The 21050-nt window shown below is 31.1% G+C and overlaps 1 protein-coding gene across 1 annotated transcript in view; it reads left to right on the plus strand.

Annotated features, from left to right (window-relative positions):
- LOC145291438 (serine/threonine-protein kinase 16-like) overlaps positions 1–20606 on the plus strand; it is a 49134-nt gene extending 28528 nt beyond the window's left edge. Inside the window, exons 6-8 of the mRNA XM_080137281.1 lie at positions 671–766; positions 5817–5941; positions 14304–20606. Of these exons, the coding sequence (XP_079993407.1) occupies positions 671–766; positions 5817–5941; positions 14304–14433 (351 nt within the window). The 3' untranslated portion in view covers positions 14434–20606. The remainder of the gene's footprint in view (positions 1–670; positions 767–5816; positions 5942–14303) is intronic.
- Positions 20607–21050: the final 444 nt, after the last annotated feature.

The following is a 21050-nucleotide window of genomic DNA, read 5'->3' on the forward strand; positions in this document are numbered from 1 at the left end:
TCACCTTTGATAATGGCTTCTATGTGATTTATGGATCACATTCATGCTAGGATCAGGTAATTTTTGTTTAAATTGGACATTGCTTTAGCTACAAAAACTTTTAGTGACAACTAGGATTAAAATCTGGAGAGCTAGGAAAACAATCTAAATATATATTTGGATTCTTTGAACTCATCTTGAGTGTCATTTTCACATTTTGGTCGATGTAACCTCCGACCTTTGCAGGTGTATCTTGTCGAATTCAGGAATCTGGACAGAATGTAAATCAGAACTCTTTATTTACTTCACAAGGGTAGCATGCTCTTGTTCCATCAGCCATGACTGGATAGAGGTCTGAAGTAATTTGCAATTGTACTTTTCAATCGCTTACACTGAGAACTGAACCTCCAACCTTCAGGAGAGTATTATTTTTACAATTGATTATTTCAAATCACTGTGCCACAGGTCCTTCCGTCCAGATTCCAGAGTTCGGCAAGATACACCTGAAGAAGGTCGGAGGTTACATCAACCGAAATGTGAAAATGACACTCAAGAGGAGAACAGTAGTTTGAAGAATCCAAAATAATACAAATAACCAAACCTTATCTCCAAAGTTTAGAAATATGAAATCTAACATTTGCTCTTTTTATTTCTATTCTCTTTTCACATTAGTTTTGTTTTCTAATTTCAGGATATTGCAGCTGAACGTTGCTCAATGCAGTATCGGGCCCCAGAGTTATTTAATGTTGAAAATGGAGCGCACATCGATGAACGGACAGACATCTGGGTGAGATGACTTATTTTTTTAATGATTTTTTTTTTTTTACTGCAGTTAGAAAAGGTAATATGTATCATATATATATATATATATATATATATATATATAAAATAAAAATTACAATTAAATTTACCAAAATGATCCAAGATGGTAAAATTAAAGTATATTATAAATATTAAAGAATTAATATTTATAAAATTATCTCAGCCAGATGTAAAAGCTCGATAAAACCAAATAGGAAATAGTTTATAATATGAGCAAACAGTTAATAAAATATATTAAAAAACACTTTGAAATGAGTTAAAAACATATATAATCAAAATCCGATCTCACATTTTGCTAATTCCTACCCTCTGATGAGAAGGAAAGTATTTTTTTGAAACTCCGCGGATTAAGGACTATCCACTTATCTAGTGATATGTTTTTAACTCATTTCAAAGTGTTTTTTAACATATTTTATTAACTGTTTTCTCATATATATCCTATAACTATGCACACCCAATGTTACCTGAAAATGAATGAGCACTGATATAGCTCCAACACTCTGCTACAATACCCTATAAACTCCTGCTTTTAGCCATGAATCCCATATTATGAATGTACACATATCCAAGGCAATGGCAAAAACTCTAGAAAACAACCTTAAGTCGGTTTTGGAATAGGGCCATAGATACATGGTAAAACTAAACTTCTTTGTTTTAAGAACTGTAAAAAAAGCTTTTCAGCCACCGTTTGTCATGACAACGCTACCTGAAAGCCTATCCTTCAAACTCTTTGGCTTAACATTCACAGGCAACATAAATTGGGATAACTACACAAAGGATACTGCCAAGGCTGCTGCAAAGAAAGTGAGTTCCCTCTACTCTGCTAGAAAATTACTCGCACGAAAGTGTATCCTTTATCTTTACATAATAATAATTAACCCATGTATGGAGTATTGTTGCCACATCTGGACTAGTGCACCTACTACTAGTCTCTCACTCTTAGGGTCCAAAAAAAGAGTCTCAAATCTAATAGCTCTTGCACTATCAACCAAGCTTCACCCTATGTCCCATCACCATAATGTTGCATCTCTGTGCCTGTTTTACAAGTACTTTAATTGAATGTGCACTGATGAACTCATAGCACATGTGCCCCCTCAACGTACATATTCCTGACTAACCTAACAAGCAGCAAAATCTCACCCTTTCACTGTTGAGATCCCTATATGCCAGAAATGGTTTTTATTCTAATAGTTTTTTTTCCTTTGGGTAGATAGACTTTGGAATTTACTCCTTGTTTCCTTTTTCCCTAACTGTACTCACCTGCAGAAAGTTAAATATAATGTGAACAGACATCTCGCTGCTCAACTCTGCACAGTCCCTTGTTAGACACAATCTCAAATAGTAGCTCCTTACATTCCAAGTGGCAATATGCTTTGTTTATGATGAGAAAGAGTAAAAAAATTACCATTTTTGTTATTTATTTATTTTTTTTTTAATTTCTATAATTTAAAATTTTCAACAAAATAAAGTGTTGTCTTTGCTATTAATGTCCAATATGAATGCAGACTCCACAGTATCGTTGCAAACAATTTCAATACAAAAATTTTATCACCATCAAATTTCTTATAAAACTTGAGATCTTGGTTTTAATCTTCGTATAGAGCTTTGTTTTTAAAACTTTTATTTGTCTGTGAGTTATGTGGTTGTGTAGTCGTTCGTTTCTGCAACTTCAGTTTTTATCTTGTGCCAGACTTGTGAGTTTTCACTCGAGTGTATCTATCCTTTTGTTAAGTCCCTTCCTTTTCTTTATTTACCCGCCCCCCCCTTTTTTATCACGCAATTTTAGTTCCCCAATCAATCAGGTGACAAATTGCTTAATTTGTCAGAAATGGAAGTCTTCCTTCAAAAATTTCAAAGGAAGCATTGAATATAATAAAACGTTGGCACCTGCATCATCTTTTTGGACTGGCAAATTTGCATATTTTCTACATCTTTAGAAATTGGCGGTCTTTTTACTTAATAAATTTTCTGCATCGTATATATTTCATATTATGTATAAATTCTTTTATCCCCCCCCCCTTAACATTGTATATTTTTTATATATGTGGGTTTTAAGTAGGATAGTCATTTTATGAATTGTTTTTTTTTTGTAGTGTGGTATGAATGATGGTCATAAATTAAACTTAGCTAGTTTGGACTCTTATCTCACCTCTTTTTGGCCTTGTGCCACATTTTATTTATATTTTTTGTAAAATATTTAGAAATGTTGCATCACCTACCTTTTCACTTCCATCAGTTCTAGCTCAGAGAATCGTCCTTTCTCAAAGATGTCTTGCTTGATTTGCAGTTGTCTACTTTCCCTATGAGTAGACACACCCCATAAACTCTTCGTCTGATTCAGGGAGCCTTTTTGTGACATTACGATGGAGAACAAGCAGAAATTAGCTAGTGTATAAATTTTAGTTGACAAAGTTATTGAGTTCAAACTTGTCATGAACACAGCTGTAAGTCTGTTTTGACAAGATGTGACACAAGAGTTACGTTAATAAGTATTTCATACTCATTTGATACATACCATGATTTATCACCAAGTTGTGATGTCACAGAATCTAGGAATGATTTTGGAAAGTTGTTTTTTGTTACAAAGGAGTCACTACTTATCAAGGCCAAGAGGCCACTTGAGGGAAAGGGTTAATGAGTGTATGGAAGTCGATGGAAAAATATAGTAATCATTAGTAGTGGAAATTTGGTAAATTGGAATACTTTAGGGGACGGCTCATCAAGAACTTGTTCACATTGGACTTGAAGCCATATTGTAGTTAGTTGGAAAGCAGGAAAACAGAACAGAGTTCCACAGGAGTGCAGGTCTAAGAAAGAAGTTTTGTTCATGGAATCTACGTTTAGGTTTAGGTACAGATAAAGAGTGGGAGAAATTATTGATAATGGTTTCAGCTCGAGTGTTTTTTGTGAAAGTGGGGGGGGGCTATCCTTGGGAGCAAGAAAGCAACAGCATGTTTTGAAAATATAGCCTACTGAGTTGCAAGACTCCTCCTCCTCCTCCTCAAAGATGTAAGGGCTAGCAAAGAGAACTTGATGTGTTTCTGAAAAACTCCGTTGAAGTACAATAAACTCAACTACATCGAAGAAATACAGAAGACACTGCATTTCTATTTTTGCATGAAGAACATTCCTTTGCAAAGAAGAATCTGGTAGAGACAACTGAACCGCGCTATTTGACCAAGTGAGAGGTGGTCTTGAAAGCTATATGCTTAAGGGTTGATGTGACATTATACAAAACTAGCATTTCAGCCTGGCATTGCCCGGGTGTTTGGAGGTGTATGTTGAGCAAAAAAAAAAAAAAAAAAAAAAGGAAAAAAAAAACGGTATATTTTTTTTAACTTTGACCCCTATTATGACTGCTTAACATTTATTGTTTTGGGCTCAAATCAAGTTATTAAATTAGATCTATGTCCAAGGAACCGATATCTAAAATTTCAAGTGTTTAAACCCAAAATTGTCCGAGGAGTTTGGTAGAGTTCTCAAAGGTTAAATCGTTGAACTTTGACCCCTTAACAGCTAAATTTCTGGCCGAAAACCGATCAGAGATTTTCTCAAATCTCGGTACCCTTTATATCAGATTTCGAGTCTGTAGACTTAAAATTTACAGTTATTGCATAGGGAAATGTACACATGCACACAGACACGTTTACTTTTATATATATATACTAGCGGGGGGGGGGATACCCGGCGTTGCTCGGGTATTTGTAGGTGTGTGTGTTGGGAGGGGGGTAAATCAGAACAAAAAGGAAAAAAAAAAAAAGAAGATGGTGGGTTAGTGGCATGTGGGCTTGAACCCAGAGCCTTGGGGCCTATAGACTGAGCCTGAGCACCTGCGATACAGCAACAATGTTAATGTAAGAGTGATTAAAGTGAGTCATGTCAAGGAGGTTTGATTGACAGGTGGCTGCTTAATGAGATCATTGCGGGAGCGTTACGGTGACAGGGCAGTTTTTTGGCGTTTGTTTACTTTGTTTCACTGCGGGACCGTTTTTTCATTTACTGCGGGATAGTTTGGGGCTTCCCCAAGATGATGGGGGAGGGGGAAACCAGCTCCCCATTGAAAGGGGATTGTCCAAATTGAATAGCAACTGTCTGATATAAGGAAAACACCGCATTGATCAAAGCTGATTGCTTTTGGACGTTCCCGGCGATCGCACTGGAAACGATGCAACAACCTTCTTATTAGTTTTGCTTTTATTATATGAAAAAGGCGAATTTACACGCGCCGATCGAAAAATGTTGAATATTTAGCTTTTGAAAGTCGGGCAAATTAAATACATACGCGACCCCCGTTCATAACTCATAGATATTATGATTTTGACGTGATATAAAAAGTTTTAAAAATGAGCAACGGCCTCGAGAAGCTGCTGAAAAAAATCATTTTGCAGACATACACAAAAAGTGAACATACATACATATACATTTTCGCTTTTATATATATAGATTTTGGGTGGGGTGGCTTTTATAGTAGCATCCCATCACTCCCCTATTTTCTTTTGTGGTCCATTTTTTTCCTCGGATCAGTTTTTGTTTGTTGTGTTGGTCGTTTCTACTTAACTATATTTGGTCTTTGAGACCAACATTCACAGGATATTAACACTATCTCCCATCAAGGGACCACCTGCCAATCATGACACTCAAATTTTTCTTCAGAGTCTCACAGCTTTTATTATTGTGTTGTGCCATATTTAATGGTTTGGTATTTGTGATAATTTAATTTACCTATGATCTTGTAGTAGGGATATTGTTTCTCTCTCCCATCTGGGAGATATAAGGTTGAAATTACAGCAATACACAGTTAACACACAGTAGAAGTCAAACAGAAATCTACAGTAAAAAAGAAAAGAAAAAAATAACCCCCCTTCCCCGATAATTATTTACATTTCCTGTCTATTTTTGTCTGCAAAACTCTAGTCCCACTATTTTCCTTAATACTTCAGCGATTCCATGCACTTTTATTTTATATATTAGTTTATTATAACTGATTTATTTGTTTTGTTTATTTCTATTTTCAGTCGTTGGGATGTCTGTTGTATGCTTTAGCCTTTCTGGAATCACCGTTCGAGCAAGATTACCAAAGAGGAAATAGCATTGCTCTTGCCGTCCTCGGAGGAAATGTTAAGTTTCCAGAAAATACAGGGTAATTGATTTTTTTTTTTTTTCTCAATTTTTTTTTTTCTCAATTTTTTTTTTTCTATCAATTTCTTTAATATTTACTTCATTATAAATAAAAAAAAATTGTGATAGTAGCTAAGTGATTAACTATACTGACTTAAAACCTGGGTGTTCTAAGTTTAAATCTAGTTCATTCCATTAAAACATTTTCGTCAAACCCACATTTAACCTTGTGTAACCTCTTGGAAAGTAGATAAATAAAATTTTTAAAAATGCACGTCCCTCACCTTCTAATACTAAATATTTCAAATTTGTTCCTTGCATGGAAATTGAGTTATTCTAATATTGTTTTGTTTTTTTTTGTGACTATAATGTCATCTCTCAAAAGGTTAATTTTTATTTTTTTTTAATTTCCTTAATTATTATCTAATTGTTAAATAATTAGAAAGTTTGCAAAATATAAACATTTCCCATTCCACCAGTAATGGGCAATTCCTTTGTAATTCAATTAATTATTGATTTACATAAATTTTTCTCAAATTCATTATATAAAAAAAAACACAGCAATTTACAAATTCCAAGATGAATAGGAGGAGCTTGATCACATCTTTGAAAACATTATTTCATAAGGTTAACTTGAAAACTTTAGAAAACCAAATAATTTTATAAAATATTTTATTAAATGATTAAAACCATCATTATTTATTTATTTTTGAGACTTTTAATGTAAGGTACATTTTTCAAAGAAAACCTTTTTGAAGGGGAAAAAAAAAAAAAAAAAATGTTTTACACTGAAAATCTCCAAAAAACAATAGTTTTAATTATTTAATAAAATCTTTTCCAAAATTTTCAAATTAAATTTTAAGATATTTTTTATTATCGACCGTACTTTCTGAAATGTTATATGTTCTTGATTTTGCAAAGACATAAAATTAGAAATATATAATTCTTTGATAAAACATTGCTATGATAAATTAATATACATTTCCTTAGTCGTTTTGTGAGTTTTAATCGGACACACACAAACGAAAGAATATGTGCGTGTGTGTGTATATATATATATATATATATATGTCAGCCACATATAGTACTGTTTCACAGCTCATCAGTGCAGCTAGACAAGCAACTACCTCAAGCCAGGATCAAAACCCGATCACCCGAACGACAGTCGGAGCTTCTAACCGTTGCGCTATACAGCTACTGCTATGCGGGTAGTGAATTAATGTTTTGACATTGTCCAAAGTACCTAAGCTCAATTTGTTTACACAAAGAGCATCGCTTCATATGCTAATGGTAATTTGTGTATCACTTCCCAAATGCTCAACCTAAGATAGAGAGCATTATATATATATATATATATATATATATATGGGGAAATATGTTTATTCAATTATATTTCACCTTTTATTTATAGCAATCTTTTAATTTAAGAAACTCTATGTAACTACAAATCATCTATATATCTGAAAGTGTGTGTGTCTGTCTGTGTACATTTCCCTACACAATAACTCTGTCAGTTTTTAGTCTACAGACTCGAAATTTGATATACAGGGTATGGAGATTTGGGAAAATCTTTGTAATCCGTTTTCGGCCAGAAATTTGGCTGTTAAGGGGTCAAAGTTCAACAATTTGACTTCTGAGAACTCTACCAAACTCTTGACAATTTTGGGTCCAAACACTTGAAATTTTAGATATAGGTTCTTTGGACATGGATCTAACTTAATAACTTGATTTGAGCCCAAAACAATAAATGTTAAGGGGTCATAATAGGGGTCAAAGTTTAAAAAATTTGACCTCTGTGGTCTCTACCAAATTACTCAGACAATTTCTGGTCTAAACATTTGAAATTTTACATAAAGGGTATTCAGAGATAGGACAAGCTTTTTAATCGGTTTGGCTCGAAAATTTGAGCTACCAATATATAAATGTATGGATGTATGTTTGCATGTCTGCCTAAAACCTTCAACAGAGGTGATGGATTTTCACAAGATCAGTATCGTTTTGAAGCTCCATCCTTCAGACGACAAATAACGAAAAATTGGCTAAAAGCATTAATTTCTTCATCCTCAACTGGGCACTTTTCTACAGGGAGGGGTCGCTTTTTTCACCGATATTTTCGAAAGTCATCCCCTCTTTTCGATTGTCTAGCCTTAATTTAAACCTACGTCACTTCTTGTTTAGTGGTGGTCGTAACAGCAAAGACGTCACATTTTTTTTTGCCATTCTTTTCTTCCTTTGTGGTACGGGTTCGAGCCTGCCTTCCTACTACCACTTTTTTTTTTTTTCTTTTTTTTTTTTGCTCAACACACACCTCTAAACACCCGGGCAATGCCGGGCACCCATGCTAGTATACAAATAAATGACAAAAGAATATATTTCAAATTTCAAGATGTTGACCATCTTACCATTTATTTCTTTAAGTATGTTGAAATGCTCAATTCTTAACAGCACTTGTTTCATATAGTGCAGAATCATTTATGTAATTATTTTGTCAATTTTTTAATTTAATTTGCCTTTAACTTATCAGAAGAAAAGAACTCATCAACTTTAAAAGAAAATAAAGGAATATGGGCATGATTACAAAATCTGGAAATCGGAAGAGAAGTTGCAATTATGTTTTTTTTTTTTAGTTACACCATCTTTCATGAAAGATCTTGTGCTAAAAGCTTCCTTCTCAGAAAGTTGCATACTTCCAACTTGAGCTGCATCACGTTCATAATGTTATCTCCGTTTGAACTAAAATATCTTCTCATTTGTCTTCATTACTTCCAATGGGTTAGTAACTCCAAACTTTAGGCCTTGTGCGTCTTCGTTCAGAAGCTGGAAAGTTCAATTATCCATAAAATTTGCCCAGAAAGACACATTTCAAAATACCTGTGTTATGTTTTTCGCTTTTGCCTTTTCCTGTCTGTACAACATTACGTGTTTCGACATGAATCATTTCTGCTGCTTTTTTACTCTCAGTGATGACATTGCATGAGGGGACTCCTTTTCATGTTGGCTATCACTTCAGAAGTAATTTTTCCAACATTTGTCTGATCTCAGCACATCCCTCTGCCCATGCATTTAACAAAAAAGGTTAATTTGATTGGCCAAATTCGGTCATCTAATTTGCAGTTTCTACAGCTCTGTCTGCCTACGTGACTAAGCGAAATAAGACAATGGCGGCAATGTGATTTGGTGTTGTCCGGTATCAGGAACATCAGTATTTGTAGCTGTAGTATTGCCTCATCAAGCTATGTAAATGATTTTTATGCTATTAACATCTATATTTGAATACGAAATTGGAAAATTTTTATTTCGATAGTATATAGAGCATATTTCCAGGTAAATTTGGTGAAAGAAAATGGACAATTTCTGCTGAGTGATTTTTCTATTTCTGATATGCTTGGATAGCATTTTGAAAATATTTATTAACTTTTGATCAACATTTGATATCAGTTGTCATCATTTTAAACTATTGGGAAACCTCACCTATGATAATTAGTTTGAGTGCAATGAACATTTTGACATATGTGCCTCCCATCTGTGACGCCATATCGGGAAAACAGAAGTAATAAACTTGAAGATTACTGACGTAATGAAACTAACGAAAGAGAAATGCCAGATGTTACAGATTTTACTTCAATAAAATTATTTTTCACGTTTTAGATTTGTACAAATATATCTTTATATAATTATTATTAAAAAAAAAAAATGAATCTAATGTTATTGACAGTGCTCAATAAAAAGAGAAAGATATATTTTTATGAAATTTTAGATAAACAAATTCCATGATTACGACAATAACAAAGATCCTGTTTTAGTCAAATGATGACCTTCATTGAGTAACGTAAACTTCTGATTTCATTGAGACATGCTCTTAAAATAAAAGCAAAAAAAAAAAACTGTCAAGTTTTTACATTTTAATTAAGGGCCAGAATCCTGATTTACAGCTCTAATAAAAGAAAGGGTTGGGAGTAATAAAGATAGATATATTCAGGGTAGCTGGTGAGAGAAGGGTTGCAGTTGTTAAGCAGATAAGTTGGTAGGTATTGGAATAAACAAATAGGCAGGAAAGATGTGAGTGTAGTGTGCGCGGAAGAGCTTAGAAGAGTTAATACGAGTGCTATTGTTCCTTATAATGTCAATGGTTATTTTTAGGTCAATATTTCTAAAAATAAAAAAATAAAAAATTTCTAACATTTTTTTTTTTTTTTGCTAAATTTCTATTACTAGAGTTAACACAGCACATCATCTCTATAAGAGCCCTTCTTATAGCTGTTACCTTTCTATTGATTTCCTTAAAAATGTAAAGACCCACAGGGTCAGTTACCTGAGCCAAGTCAGAGGAACCATTGTAATATCGAAGTTAAGTTTCTCTTATGTTAATTTATTATGAACTGTTTAAAAAAAATAGTTATGCAAATGATCCATTCAAATTTCTCTATATGAGCCATTTGTCTCTACGATGTTTCTAAATACTTGTTTGTATCATTAATTTGCTTAGCCGCAACCTGTTTTGATTGTAATATAATAATGATGTATTTAAACAATTTTCACATTTATCCATTTGTTTACTAGTATGCCGCCTGGTATTGCCTGGTCATAAAGTTTGCTTAAAAAATATTTTAATTAATGCAAATTTCTTATCTATTATTACAGAGCCAATTTTCTATTGAATATCATATTGTATCTAATGTATAGTACTGATTTAAAAAGTTATTAAAAAAGACTTGGGTGCCATCAACTAGAATCAAAACCAAAACATTTAGCACTCCAGCTATATTCCTTACTGTTTGAGCTATCGACAGATAGATAAGAAAGATTTAAAATGAAACCACTTCAAGCTATGAATGAATTTGCACATGCACAAAAGTAATAGAAATATGTCAGCAAGTTGAAATAAACATTTTTGCATTTCAACTAACCGACATATTTCTATATGCATTAGTCATCCATCCAAACAAAGATTTTTACTTGTTATAAACTATCCTTGCTGTATGATTACTATTTTCTGTTAATTTTGGTGTTATGTGATCAGTAGTTTAAGAGTTTATTGGTTAAATATTTGTACACACACATACATCTACTGTTTTAAGTATATAGATTGTATTGTACTTAGTAGTGATTTCAAAAGTAAAAAAAAATATTACTTGGGTGCCATCAGGTAGAATCAAACCCAAACACTTAGCACTCCAACCTTAGCTATCGTAAGAAGAAAACGGTAAAATTTAACTGACATTAATGTATAAATGTATATTTGTGCAAGTGCACAAGAGCACTTTAAGTTGACTTAAAACTGCCAAGTTCCATATTTTTTTTTTTTTTTTTTCGATTTTGACCTCTTAGCAGCTATTTTTACCAGCTTCACATGTCCAAATCTCCTATATATCAAGTTTTAAATCTGTAGATTAAAAATGTACAGTAGTTTGGTAGACCATTCAGTCATGTGTGTATGTGTGTGTGTGTGTATATATATATATATATATATATATATATATATACACACACACACACACTTACTTTTATGGTTTTCTTGTAAATATTCAAAGAGTAATGTTTTTCCAGTTATATCAGGATAGACAATAATATAAATAGTACAATACCAAATATGTTACATTTGTTTGATGCGCAATGATATTCACAGCATATAAGTTCAATTCACAATGTTTGAAAACACATTCTTTTATTTTCTCACAAGAGTATATCTTATAGATCTATTTCGTTAGCCATACATAAAAAGATGGAGACCTCACCAACAATGTAAATTAAACACTCAACATCATAGGTATGAATTTGATTGTTTGTGACATGTAAAGATTGTGTTTGTATGTTTTTTTTTCTCCATAGAATTTTCTGAAGTTTGCTACATTCAAAAATACAGTGATAACGTTTCTACATTCAAAAATACAGTGATAACATTTTTTTTAATGTTTTTTTTTTTTTTTGGAAGATTGCTAACGAAACAGATCTGTAACATATACTCATGAGAAAAAAAAGGAACATGTTTTCAAAAATTGTGAATTGAAGTTTAATATATGTATATATATGGCGATTAAGCTACACTGAATATTCGGCGTTTCATCCACTCTAGGACTCCTCAGGCTTATGCGCGAATTCTGTGGTTGTATTCGCGCATAAGCCTGAGGAGTCCTAGTATGGATGAAACGCCGAATATTCAGTGTAGCGATATCGCCATATATATTTTATAAATTACTAACTAGCTCTACCTACATATTGAGCACTTTTGAAGTAAATACTTAAAGTTTACGCATAAATCTATACTTTCGTATATTAATTTTATGTGAATAAATTAAGTAGTTATATATATATATATATATATATATATATATATATGGTGCTAGTGCACTTACTGATCCGTGCTATTTTTTAAATCGTATTTCCAAGTTTAATTAAAGTTTTATGATATGGTTTTTATTCAATTGTAAGGTTAAAGTATAGAATAAGTACAAAACACTCTCCCCATGTTAAGAATGGCTTTTTAAATAATGTTATTATTTCAGCACTGATCAATAAGTGCACTAGTACCATATATATATATATATTTATCAATTATACTTGGATTTCGCTCATAGCCTTAGATTGGTACCAACTGACATATCACTAGTGATACTTGCATCTCTCTGATAACCTACTTATGTGAATTTCTCTTTTTATATATATAATCTTGTTCCCAAACCAGAAGACATTTAATTCACACTCATAAGTTTTATTTTATTTATTTATTTATTTATTTTTTATGAGTTGTTTAGTGGTCTTCTGCTATTTACCGAAATGTGTAAGACATACTTCATAAAAACTTATGAGTGTGAATTAAATACATCTGATTTGGGAATGATAACTAATGATATAAATGCTCTGAAAGTGAAAATTCAATTTTATTGAGCTTAATAATTGTTACAATTCAAAGTACCTTTTATAGAATAGATACCCCAGTTTTTTTTTTTTTTTATATCTTCAATGAGAGGTACCCTGCTTATATCCAAAACAATAAAAAAGTAGTAAACAACCAAATGTTGAAGTTATTACAAGTTGTGTCCATTTAAGAGTTTTGGTTTCATTTGTACTCTAAGAAGCATCAGGTTTTTTCTTACATTTTTTTTTTTTTCTATCATTTAAAGTTTGATTAAAAATCCCAAACATTATTAACCGTGGAGACATTTTTACTTTATATATAGACTAGGGAAGGGGGCCTGGCTTTGCCCGGCTGTAAAATATGCTGAAATAGGATATTTTAATTTGTCCGGATTTTGTATATATTATTATAGTCATGATTTCAAAAATTAAAAAAAAATGATTTATTTATTTTTTTTTCATTTAAAAATTAAATTATTTCATTTTTGTTAATAAAATTTTATTTTTATAAAAAAAATCTTGTATTTTTATATATATATATATATATAACATGATTGTTATTCTTTCGATTACTTTCGATTTTTGGGGGTGCATGCGCAATTTAAAAAAAAAAATTAAAACAGAACAAAATTTCAATTTCCCGTTCAATTTTTAAAACGACCGTAAAACAGCACGTTCTTTGCAAGTTTTACCAAATGAATAAAAAATATGAAACAAAAAAAAAACAACAAATTTAAAACTAACTGGACTGAAATAATGTTATTATTTAAAAAAAACCAAAACATTCCTAACATGGGGAGAAAAGGGTGTTAGTCTCATCTCAACATGACTTTTTTTTTAATTATAAAATAAAATAGCCAATTTGAAACTGTAAAAAGACTGACTTTTTTTTTTTTTTTTTGAAAATGAGTGACCACAAAGGGAGGTAATTTGTTTTATTAAACTGACCCGTTTATTAGCCATTTGGAATATTCCATTTTCAATCTAAAGTATGGTCATGATGATAACAGACGAAGCGACAAGCGTAATAATATACAGATGCTATGAACCTTTCACGGGACCAGTATTCTTATAGTGTACATACATATATACACATGTGTATATATATTTTGATTATGAACAATACATGCTATTTTACTATTTCAGATAATCTTCTGTCCTTTATCAAAATGTATATATACTTCATTAAATATGATGTAAATCTTATACTTCTTGATCATTCTTGCTCAAAGTTTGACCCAAAAAATAAAAAGAACTGTATATTTTGATAGAAAAAGTGATTGAAAATGAAACTTTTCTGAAAAACTAAACTTGACCAATTTTGTACAATTTTTATTTAAAATATCCTTTCATAATGTTTCTGTGCTTTCATGCTTGGATTAATACTTACCAGAGTTTGAGTCTAGATTGTTTGAAGAATATTAAAAAAAACATTTTATCTCAAATCTATTTGTAAGCAAAATAACAATGGTTGATGCACCATAATACCTGCATCATTTAAAATGTTGTTTCATCCTCTTTTGAAACAGGTACTCCAAACACTTGGAGGAGACGATAACAATGCTGATGGCTGTGAATCCAATGGAACGTCCTTTCATTGAACAAATCATTCAAACTGTGACGTCAAGGGCAAAAGATACTCATGAGAACAGAGTCTGAAGCACAAGAAACTCCACAAACGAACAAGGAAACAAATTACCATAAACGTTTATCTTCTGCCTTTGAAAATAACTTCTGGCTTTTTAATTAACCAGGAAAAGCGAAGATCAATGAGAAAATGGGGATTTGACATCAGGATTTTTGAGAGTACATGTGACAGCAAGTGTTTTTACAAGTAAAAATTAGCATATATATATATATATATATATATATATATAAATAATTCTAGGCTAATATTTTCCAGAAGCAAAATAACCAGTGAACAAGAGTGCTCAATACCAAAGTAGGACAAGAAATACTTTATACATTTTTACATAAGAATTAATGTCGCTACACATTCATGAGCATGTTTCGGCCAGCTAGTTATTAGTAACTAGAGACCTTTTCAGGCAATATAGCTTATACAAAAGCTGAAGCTGTAATCTACACACATATATATATATATCTCATTAAATATGATGTAAATGTCCTGCTCATTGATCGTTCTTACCCAAAGTCTGATCAAATAAATAAATACAGCTGTATATTTATTTGATATAAATTTTTATTTATACAAGCATTTTTGGCTACACATTTGCAGGTAATGTTTCAGTTCCAGCTAGAAATCAGCTGAACTTCTTCAGACCGAGTTTCAAAAATATTTGTATAAATAAAATTTTATATCAAATAAAATATAGATATATATATATATATAATCTCCAAAATAATATCTTAAAACATTTTGGGATAAATTATTTATTTCAATAGTGCTCAATACATATTAGAGCATTATAACGGTTTGAGGAAATCTGTGATTGAAACCTGATTACATTTAATGAAATATGGATAAAATAAGTACAAAGAATAGTGAAAACTTTTAGTAGAAGTAAGGTTGTGTTTATTATTTTTTTTATAGTTTCTTTTGCTATTTCTGAGCTTCCTCAGGACGAATTACAGAAATGTATTGATAGTAAAAGAAAATAAAATTAATAAAATATTCATTTTGAATATTTTATTAATTTTATTTTACTTCATGTCTACCTGTGGTTAACAGGGGCCAACATACAAATGATTGGGGACCACTTGTCAATTTGATATTCCCATGAAACTTCCTCCTTTGGAGGAAACCGGTTCAACCTACCTAGGGTAAGTGGTGTTTCAGTAGTAGCAATAGGAGCTAATACATTTTTATTTTTCATCCTTAGATTTAGCAAAATGTTGACAATAAAAAAAAAATAAATAAATAAAACCTTACTCCTAATAAGTTTTCATTTCTTTTACGTATATACATGTTTAATGTCTCTTATTTTGAAAGCAGTACTTATCATTCTAAGAGTTTTTTTTTTGGGGGGGGGGTATGTTTCTTTTATTGACTCTGGGTCTCATTTTTTGTGTTGCTTTTTGTGCTTCAATCATTGGTGAGATTTAAGTTGTTTTGTTTTTGTTTTGTTTTTTAATTTTATTTTTAAGAAACAATTCCATCTCTCTTTGAGACGATTTTAGTTTATCAATCTTCTGACCAAAAAAAACGGTAAAATGGGTGACGGTGATGATATAACCAGTGTTTATATAAATATCCGAGATGAGGAATTAAAGACAAATAACTGAATGATTTTTTTTTTTTTTTTTTTTTTTTTTTTGAAAATACAAAGTCATTTTGAAATAGATGAACATTTTGTTTCAATTCTTAGATAAAACAAAGTCTAAAAATATGTCAAGTTTTGTAATTAAAACATTTCTGTATTTTTTTTTTTTTTGGAAATTGCTCCAGACCAGGCATGAAGCCACTTCATGTAAGGAGCTAAAAAATATACTACTTCAAGGTCAAATACTTGCCAACGATAAGTGTTAGGTAGAATAGATTCTGACCCAAAAAAACAGCAATTCTTCTCTCTTTGTCAGAAACATCGCTCCTGGAATGTGAGGATAAAGGACAAAATAAAAGAAGTGAGAGTTATGCGGCTGGCGAAACTAAACCCAAGATCCACTGTAAGTGTGATAGTTTTTTCAATTACAGGAGAGTAGGAAGTAGTTTGGGTTTAGTTTCAGTAGCTGATAACTCTTGCTTCTTTTATTTTGTCCTTTAGTCCTCACATTCCAGGAGTGATGTTTTTGAAAAAGAATTGCTGTTTTGAGTCATAGTCTATTAATCTCATATTTATCGTTAGCTAGTTTTTTTACCTTGAAGTAATTTTTTTTTTTTTTTTTTTGACATCAGGTAGCTTCATACCCTGTCTGGGGCGATTTCTATAAAAACATACCAAGTGAAAGTTTTACTTTTAAATCATTAGAAGGGGATTCTTTTGTTAAAGCCAGCTTAAAAAATAAAAATGGGGATATTTTTATTTTAAACATACATAGAAAACTGCTCCCAACTAAAAATTGAACTGATATTTTTTCATTTATTTATTTTTTTATAGTCTGAAAATTTGGTGCTTAATAATATTCACAAAATTTTAGAATAAAAAAACTTATTTATGTATATCTAATTTAATCCTAAGTATTTTATATCCTGTAAACTAAAATATATCTCGTTCTTGTTCAGAATCCCACCCATATTAAAAAAATAAACAAAAATCTGTCTGATGTAAGCAGATGTGACAAATGAAATATCATATTCCAAAAATCACGTAAATTGATCAAGTAGTTTTATTTTTATAAGGAAAATTAATGGGAATTCATATGCATTACAACAAATCTATTAAGGCTGGTGAAGTGATCATATTCATATTTTGTGTTTAAATTTTGACGAACAGATATTGTTAAGCATTAAAGATTGTGAACAAAGCAGAATACGAGAAAAAAAATTCTGTATTGTCATTAAAAATGGTTTTATGTTATTTTTTTTGTTAAATATTCATAAATGAGGAATCATTATGAGTTAAAATCAACTTAGTATTACATGTGTAAACTTGAGAAAAACATGCTTAAAATGTGTCAACATTATGTGAATAATCAAAACAAAATGGTGAACAAATTTACCTGATGTGTGATTTTGCATATTCACCATCTGATTGATATTAAACGAATATTGAATATTTAATGTGGGTTTTTAATATTTAATGCAGGTTCGAAAATATATGCCATATGGATTGGTGTAAGATGTAAATAATGTGATATTAAAATAAATTTCTTTTGATTTATAATAGTCCCTAATTGAGACCCATTCAATGTTTCCCTGCAATTAATGTGGATTTTTATAAAATCTATCCCCAAACCCTGAACACCTTAATAGCATTTGAAAAATTTTATTCATAACTTGAAAATTATGAGAAATGAATAAGATTCCTTTTTTATATATTCAAGTTGGTATGCAGACCCCCACAATAATAGTGTATCCCTTTTAAGTATTCAACATGTGTGTTTTTATATATATATATATATATATATATATATATATTAATATATATATATATATATACACACACACACAGGGTGTTCAAAAAGTCACTAAACTTACCTCTTATTTTGGTAAAACAATTTCATAACTTGCTTATGTTGTTCAACGCTATACTTATTCATAATTAATTTCCAAAATATTATCTGTAAAATATCTAAAATAGAAAAAAAAATAATCATTAATGGTAACATGACAAAGAATTTCAACACTTCAGTGACTTTTTGGCCACCTTGTATAATGTTTGTGTGTGTGTATGTATATATAATATATATATATATATATATATAAAATGTTGATGTGTGTATGTGCATATGTAAGCCGTGGAGAAGGTAACCTTTCTAGGAGAAGCAAATCTCTGATTTAAAAAAAAAAAAACAAAGCGGGAGACCAGTACTCGCATTAAGCTGATCTGCAGTTTAACTTGTTGCTGGCTCTTGCTCTTGCTTGTTGCTGGATCTCAACATTTTGAACCGAGAGAGAGACTTAGCTATCGTACAAAGCTAAGACTCTGTAACATCATCTGTGTATAGATACTTCCTCAGGCATTTGTCCATTAAAATGGTCCTGCGGTGATGGAAGTCATTTTTGGGCTCATGGACTTTAAGTGTCCGAGGGAATGGTACTCGTCAGACAAGACGTTGCAATCATCATATATATATATATATATATATATATATATATGTGTGTGTGAGATGTTTATTTTTATGTTCATGTAGATGGAAATGATCACTTTATACCTCTAAAAAGTTACAAATATTTAGTGACTTTTAAAAAAACCAAGTGAAGCATGCATGATTGCACACTGAACAAGGCATAAGAAATGACTAAGTTCAGCATTGCTCCCCCCCTTCCCATTTAGCCCCAAAAGTCCCCAGGATACGTCAAATCCTGGTGAAAATGAACAAACGGTGCAGTTTTAGGCCTTAACATATGTAAATTTGAGTTCTGCACCATGCAAAAAAAGAAATGACTAAGTCCATCATTTGCCCCCGCCCAAAGTCCCCCAAGGGCTTAACATATTTAAATTTAAGTTCAGCACCATGCAAAACTGCTAAATGGACATACACAGAAAATTTTGGACAAATATGGTAAAATAGTCACAAAAATGGAGTGTTTTTATTAGCCCTAAAAGAGCCCCTGGGGCACAGCCAAGTGTTATTGTGAAGTATAGACAAACAAAATTATATAGAAATCAATTAGTTACAATTTATCAGAAAGTTTTATAAAAATCCAAGGCATCAATTTTTTTTAATAAGCACAAAAGTGTCAATTTTAGCCATTTTTAACCCGAAAGGCACCCCTAGTGGGGGCAAACTGGAGTTTACCCGGAAAATCCGTTTTGTTACTTTTTTTACTCATATCATGTTTAATGTTTGTGCAAAATTTCAAAAAATTCTAAGGCGTAGTTATTGAGGAAAGTGCAAATGGACAAGAGTGAATTTACAGGTTCACCCTCCTTTTGTTGGGGGACCAAACATTTTTTACTGTTTTCGAAACTCTTTAATGCAGAAAGTTAACAAAATACATCGACATATATATATTTTTTTTTTTCAAGGTCGTCACCACTTATCAAGGCCCGGAAGCCACTCAGGGATAAGGATTATTGTAAGTACAGTACGTTAGTGTGGATATTTAATAAAGTGTCTACTTAAGGGGGCGGTTCATCAGGAATTTGTTTACGTTGGACTTTAAGACATCCAAGTTGTAGTCAGGAGGGAAGCAGGCAGATGGAACAGAGTTCCACAGGCGTGCATATATATATATAATGTTTTATGGAGAGCACATCAGATTCCATGTTAAAAGTTTGAAATAGGGAAACAATCTGAATCACATTCATAAAAATGCTCGGTCAAATTTTTTATCTCTGAAGAATCAGTCTGTCTGAATATTGGAAGACTTTAAAAATAAAGGAGTCGGAGTCAGGAGACTGATTACTACGTAGCTTGAGTTGCAAGTTCTGGGTTTTGGTTTTCGCAAAAGAAGTAACTATCATATAATAAGTGATTCATGCATTTGTTCCAAATAGAATTTGAGATGCTAAAAGGAATTTAACTTAGAGAATGTGTATTTTTTATAATAAAAAAAATATTGTTAAAAATGCGATGTCAGTTGTAAAGGAATTTGAATTTCATTAAAGGGAGCTGCTTTTTTTTTTTTTTTTTTGTTAACAGAAATATTTTTTTAAGATAATTTGAAATTCTAGAAGTCAAAATCAGATCATATACTTTCTTACCCTTCAGCCCTGGTTTAATGATAGTAAAGTAAAATGTTAACGTGCACAACAGTCCACTGGGAAACAATGTAACCCTTTAACTCTTATCCTCGAGTGACCTCTTGGCCTTGATAATGTGGTGATGCCTGTGTAAAAAAAAAAAAAAAAAAAATTGTGAAGACGGTTACAATTAATCTATTAAAGACTGGAGAGGAATGTTTCCATAAGCTTTTTAAATTACTTTAAAGCTATATTTTACAGAAATAACATTACTGTTTTTGAACGTCTTTATAAAAAACAAAGAATTTGAACAAGTTTGACTTTTTTTTTTTTTTGTAGTGAAAGTTAAACGGGCCTTTTTTTTTTTTTTTTTTTTTTTTTTTTTTTTTTTTTTGCACATTCATTTTTAATTTAACTAAAAATTTAATTCTGGATGAAACACTTTTCTTCCAAAAAATAATTCATCTGGAGAAAAAGGGAAGAGGGTTATGTTTAATTTATTTATAATTTATTTTTAATCAAAGATAAAAAAAAAAATTTTGTTTTGACATTTGTACATTTTTTTTTTTTTTTTTTTTTTTTTTTCAAAAACTTTGTAAAAATATTTTTTAAAAAATCACTTGTCGATTTGTGGCTTTTTAATACATTTTAGCATGATTGCATCTGCTGGCACCAATGATTTCTGATGTTCAATGTTCATCGTGCTTCAGTTTAACAACATATTCAATACATGTTCAGCTTTCCTCTGTATATAAGTGCATGAACATAATATTTAATAAAAAACAAAATCTTTATTTTTGTATAAAAACATATCTCTGTTCTTGTCCAGAATTCCTCCTATATTTAAAAAAAAATGAAGAAAAATCTGCATGATGTATGTATCTGTAACGAAACGAAATGAAAATAGTCTAAAAAATTACATAAATTGATCAATCCTTTTAAAGCAATTAATGGGAATTCGTAGCCATTACAACAAATCTCGCAAGTTTAAATTTACTTAACTACCTTTACTTTCTTTTAGATTGT

Source organism: Euprymna scolopes, chromosome 12 (genome assembly GCF_053919585.1).
Source record: "Euprymna scolopes isolate OS-2025 chromosome 12, ASM5391958v1, whole genome shotgun sequence".
In the NCBI taxonomy this organism is placed as follows: Eukaryota; Metazoa; Mollusca; class Cephalopoda; order Sepiida; family Sepiolidae; genus Euprymna; species Euprymna scolopes.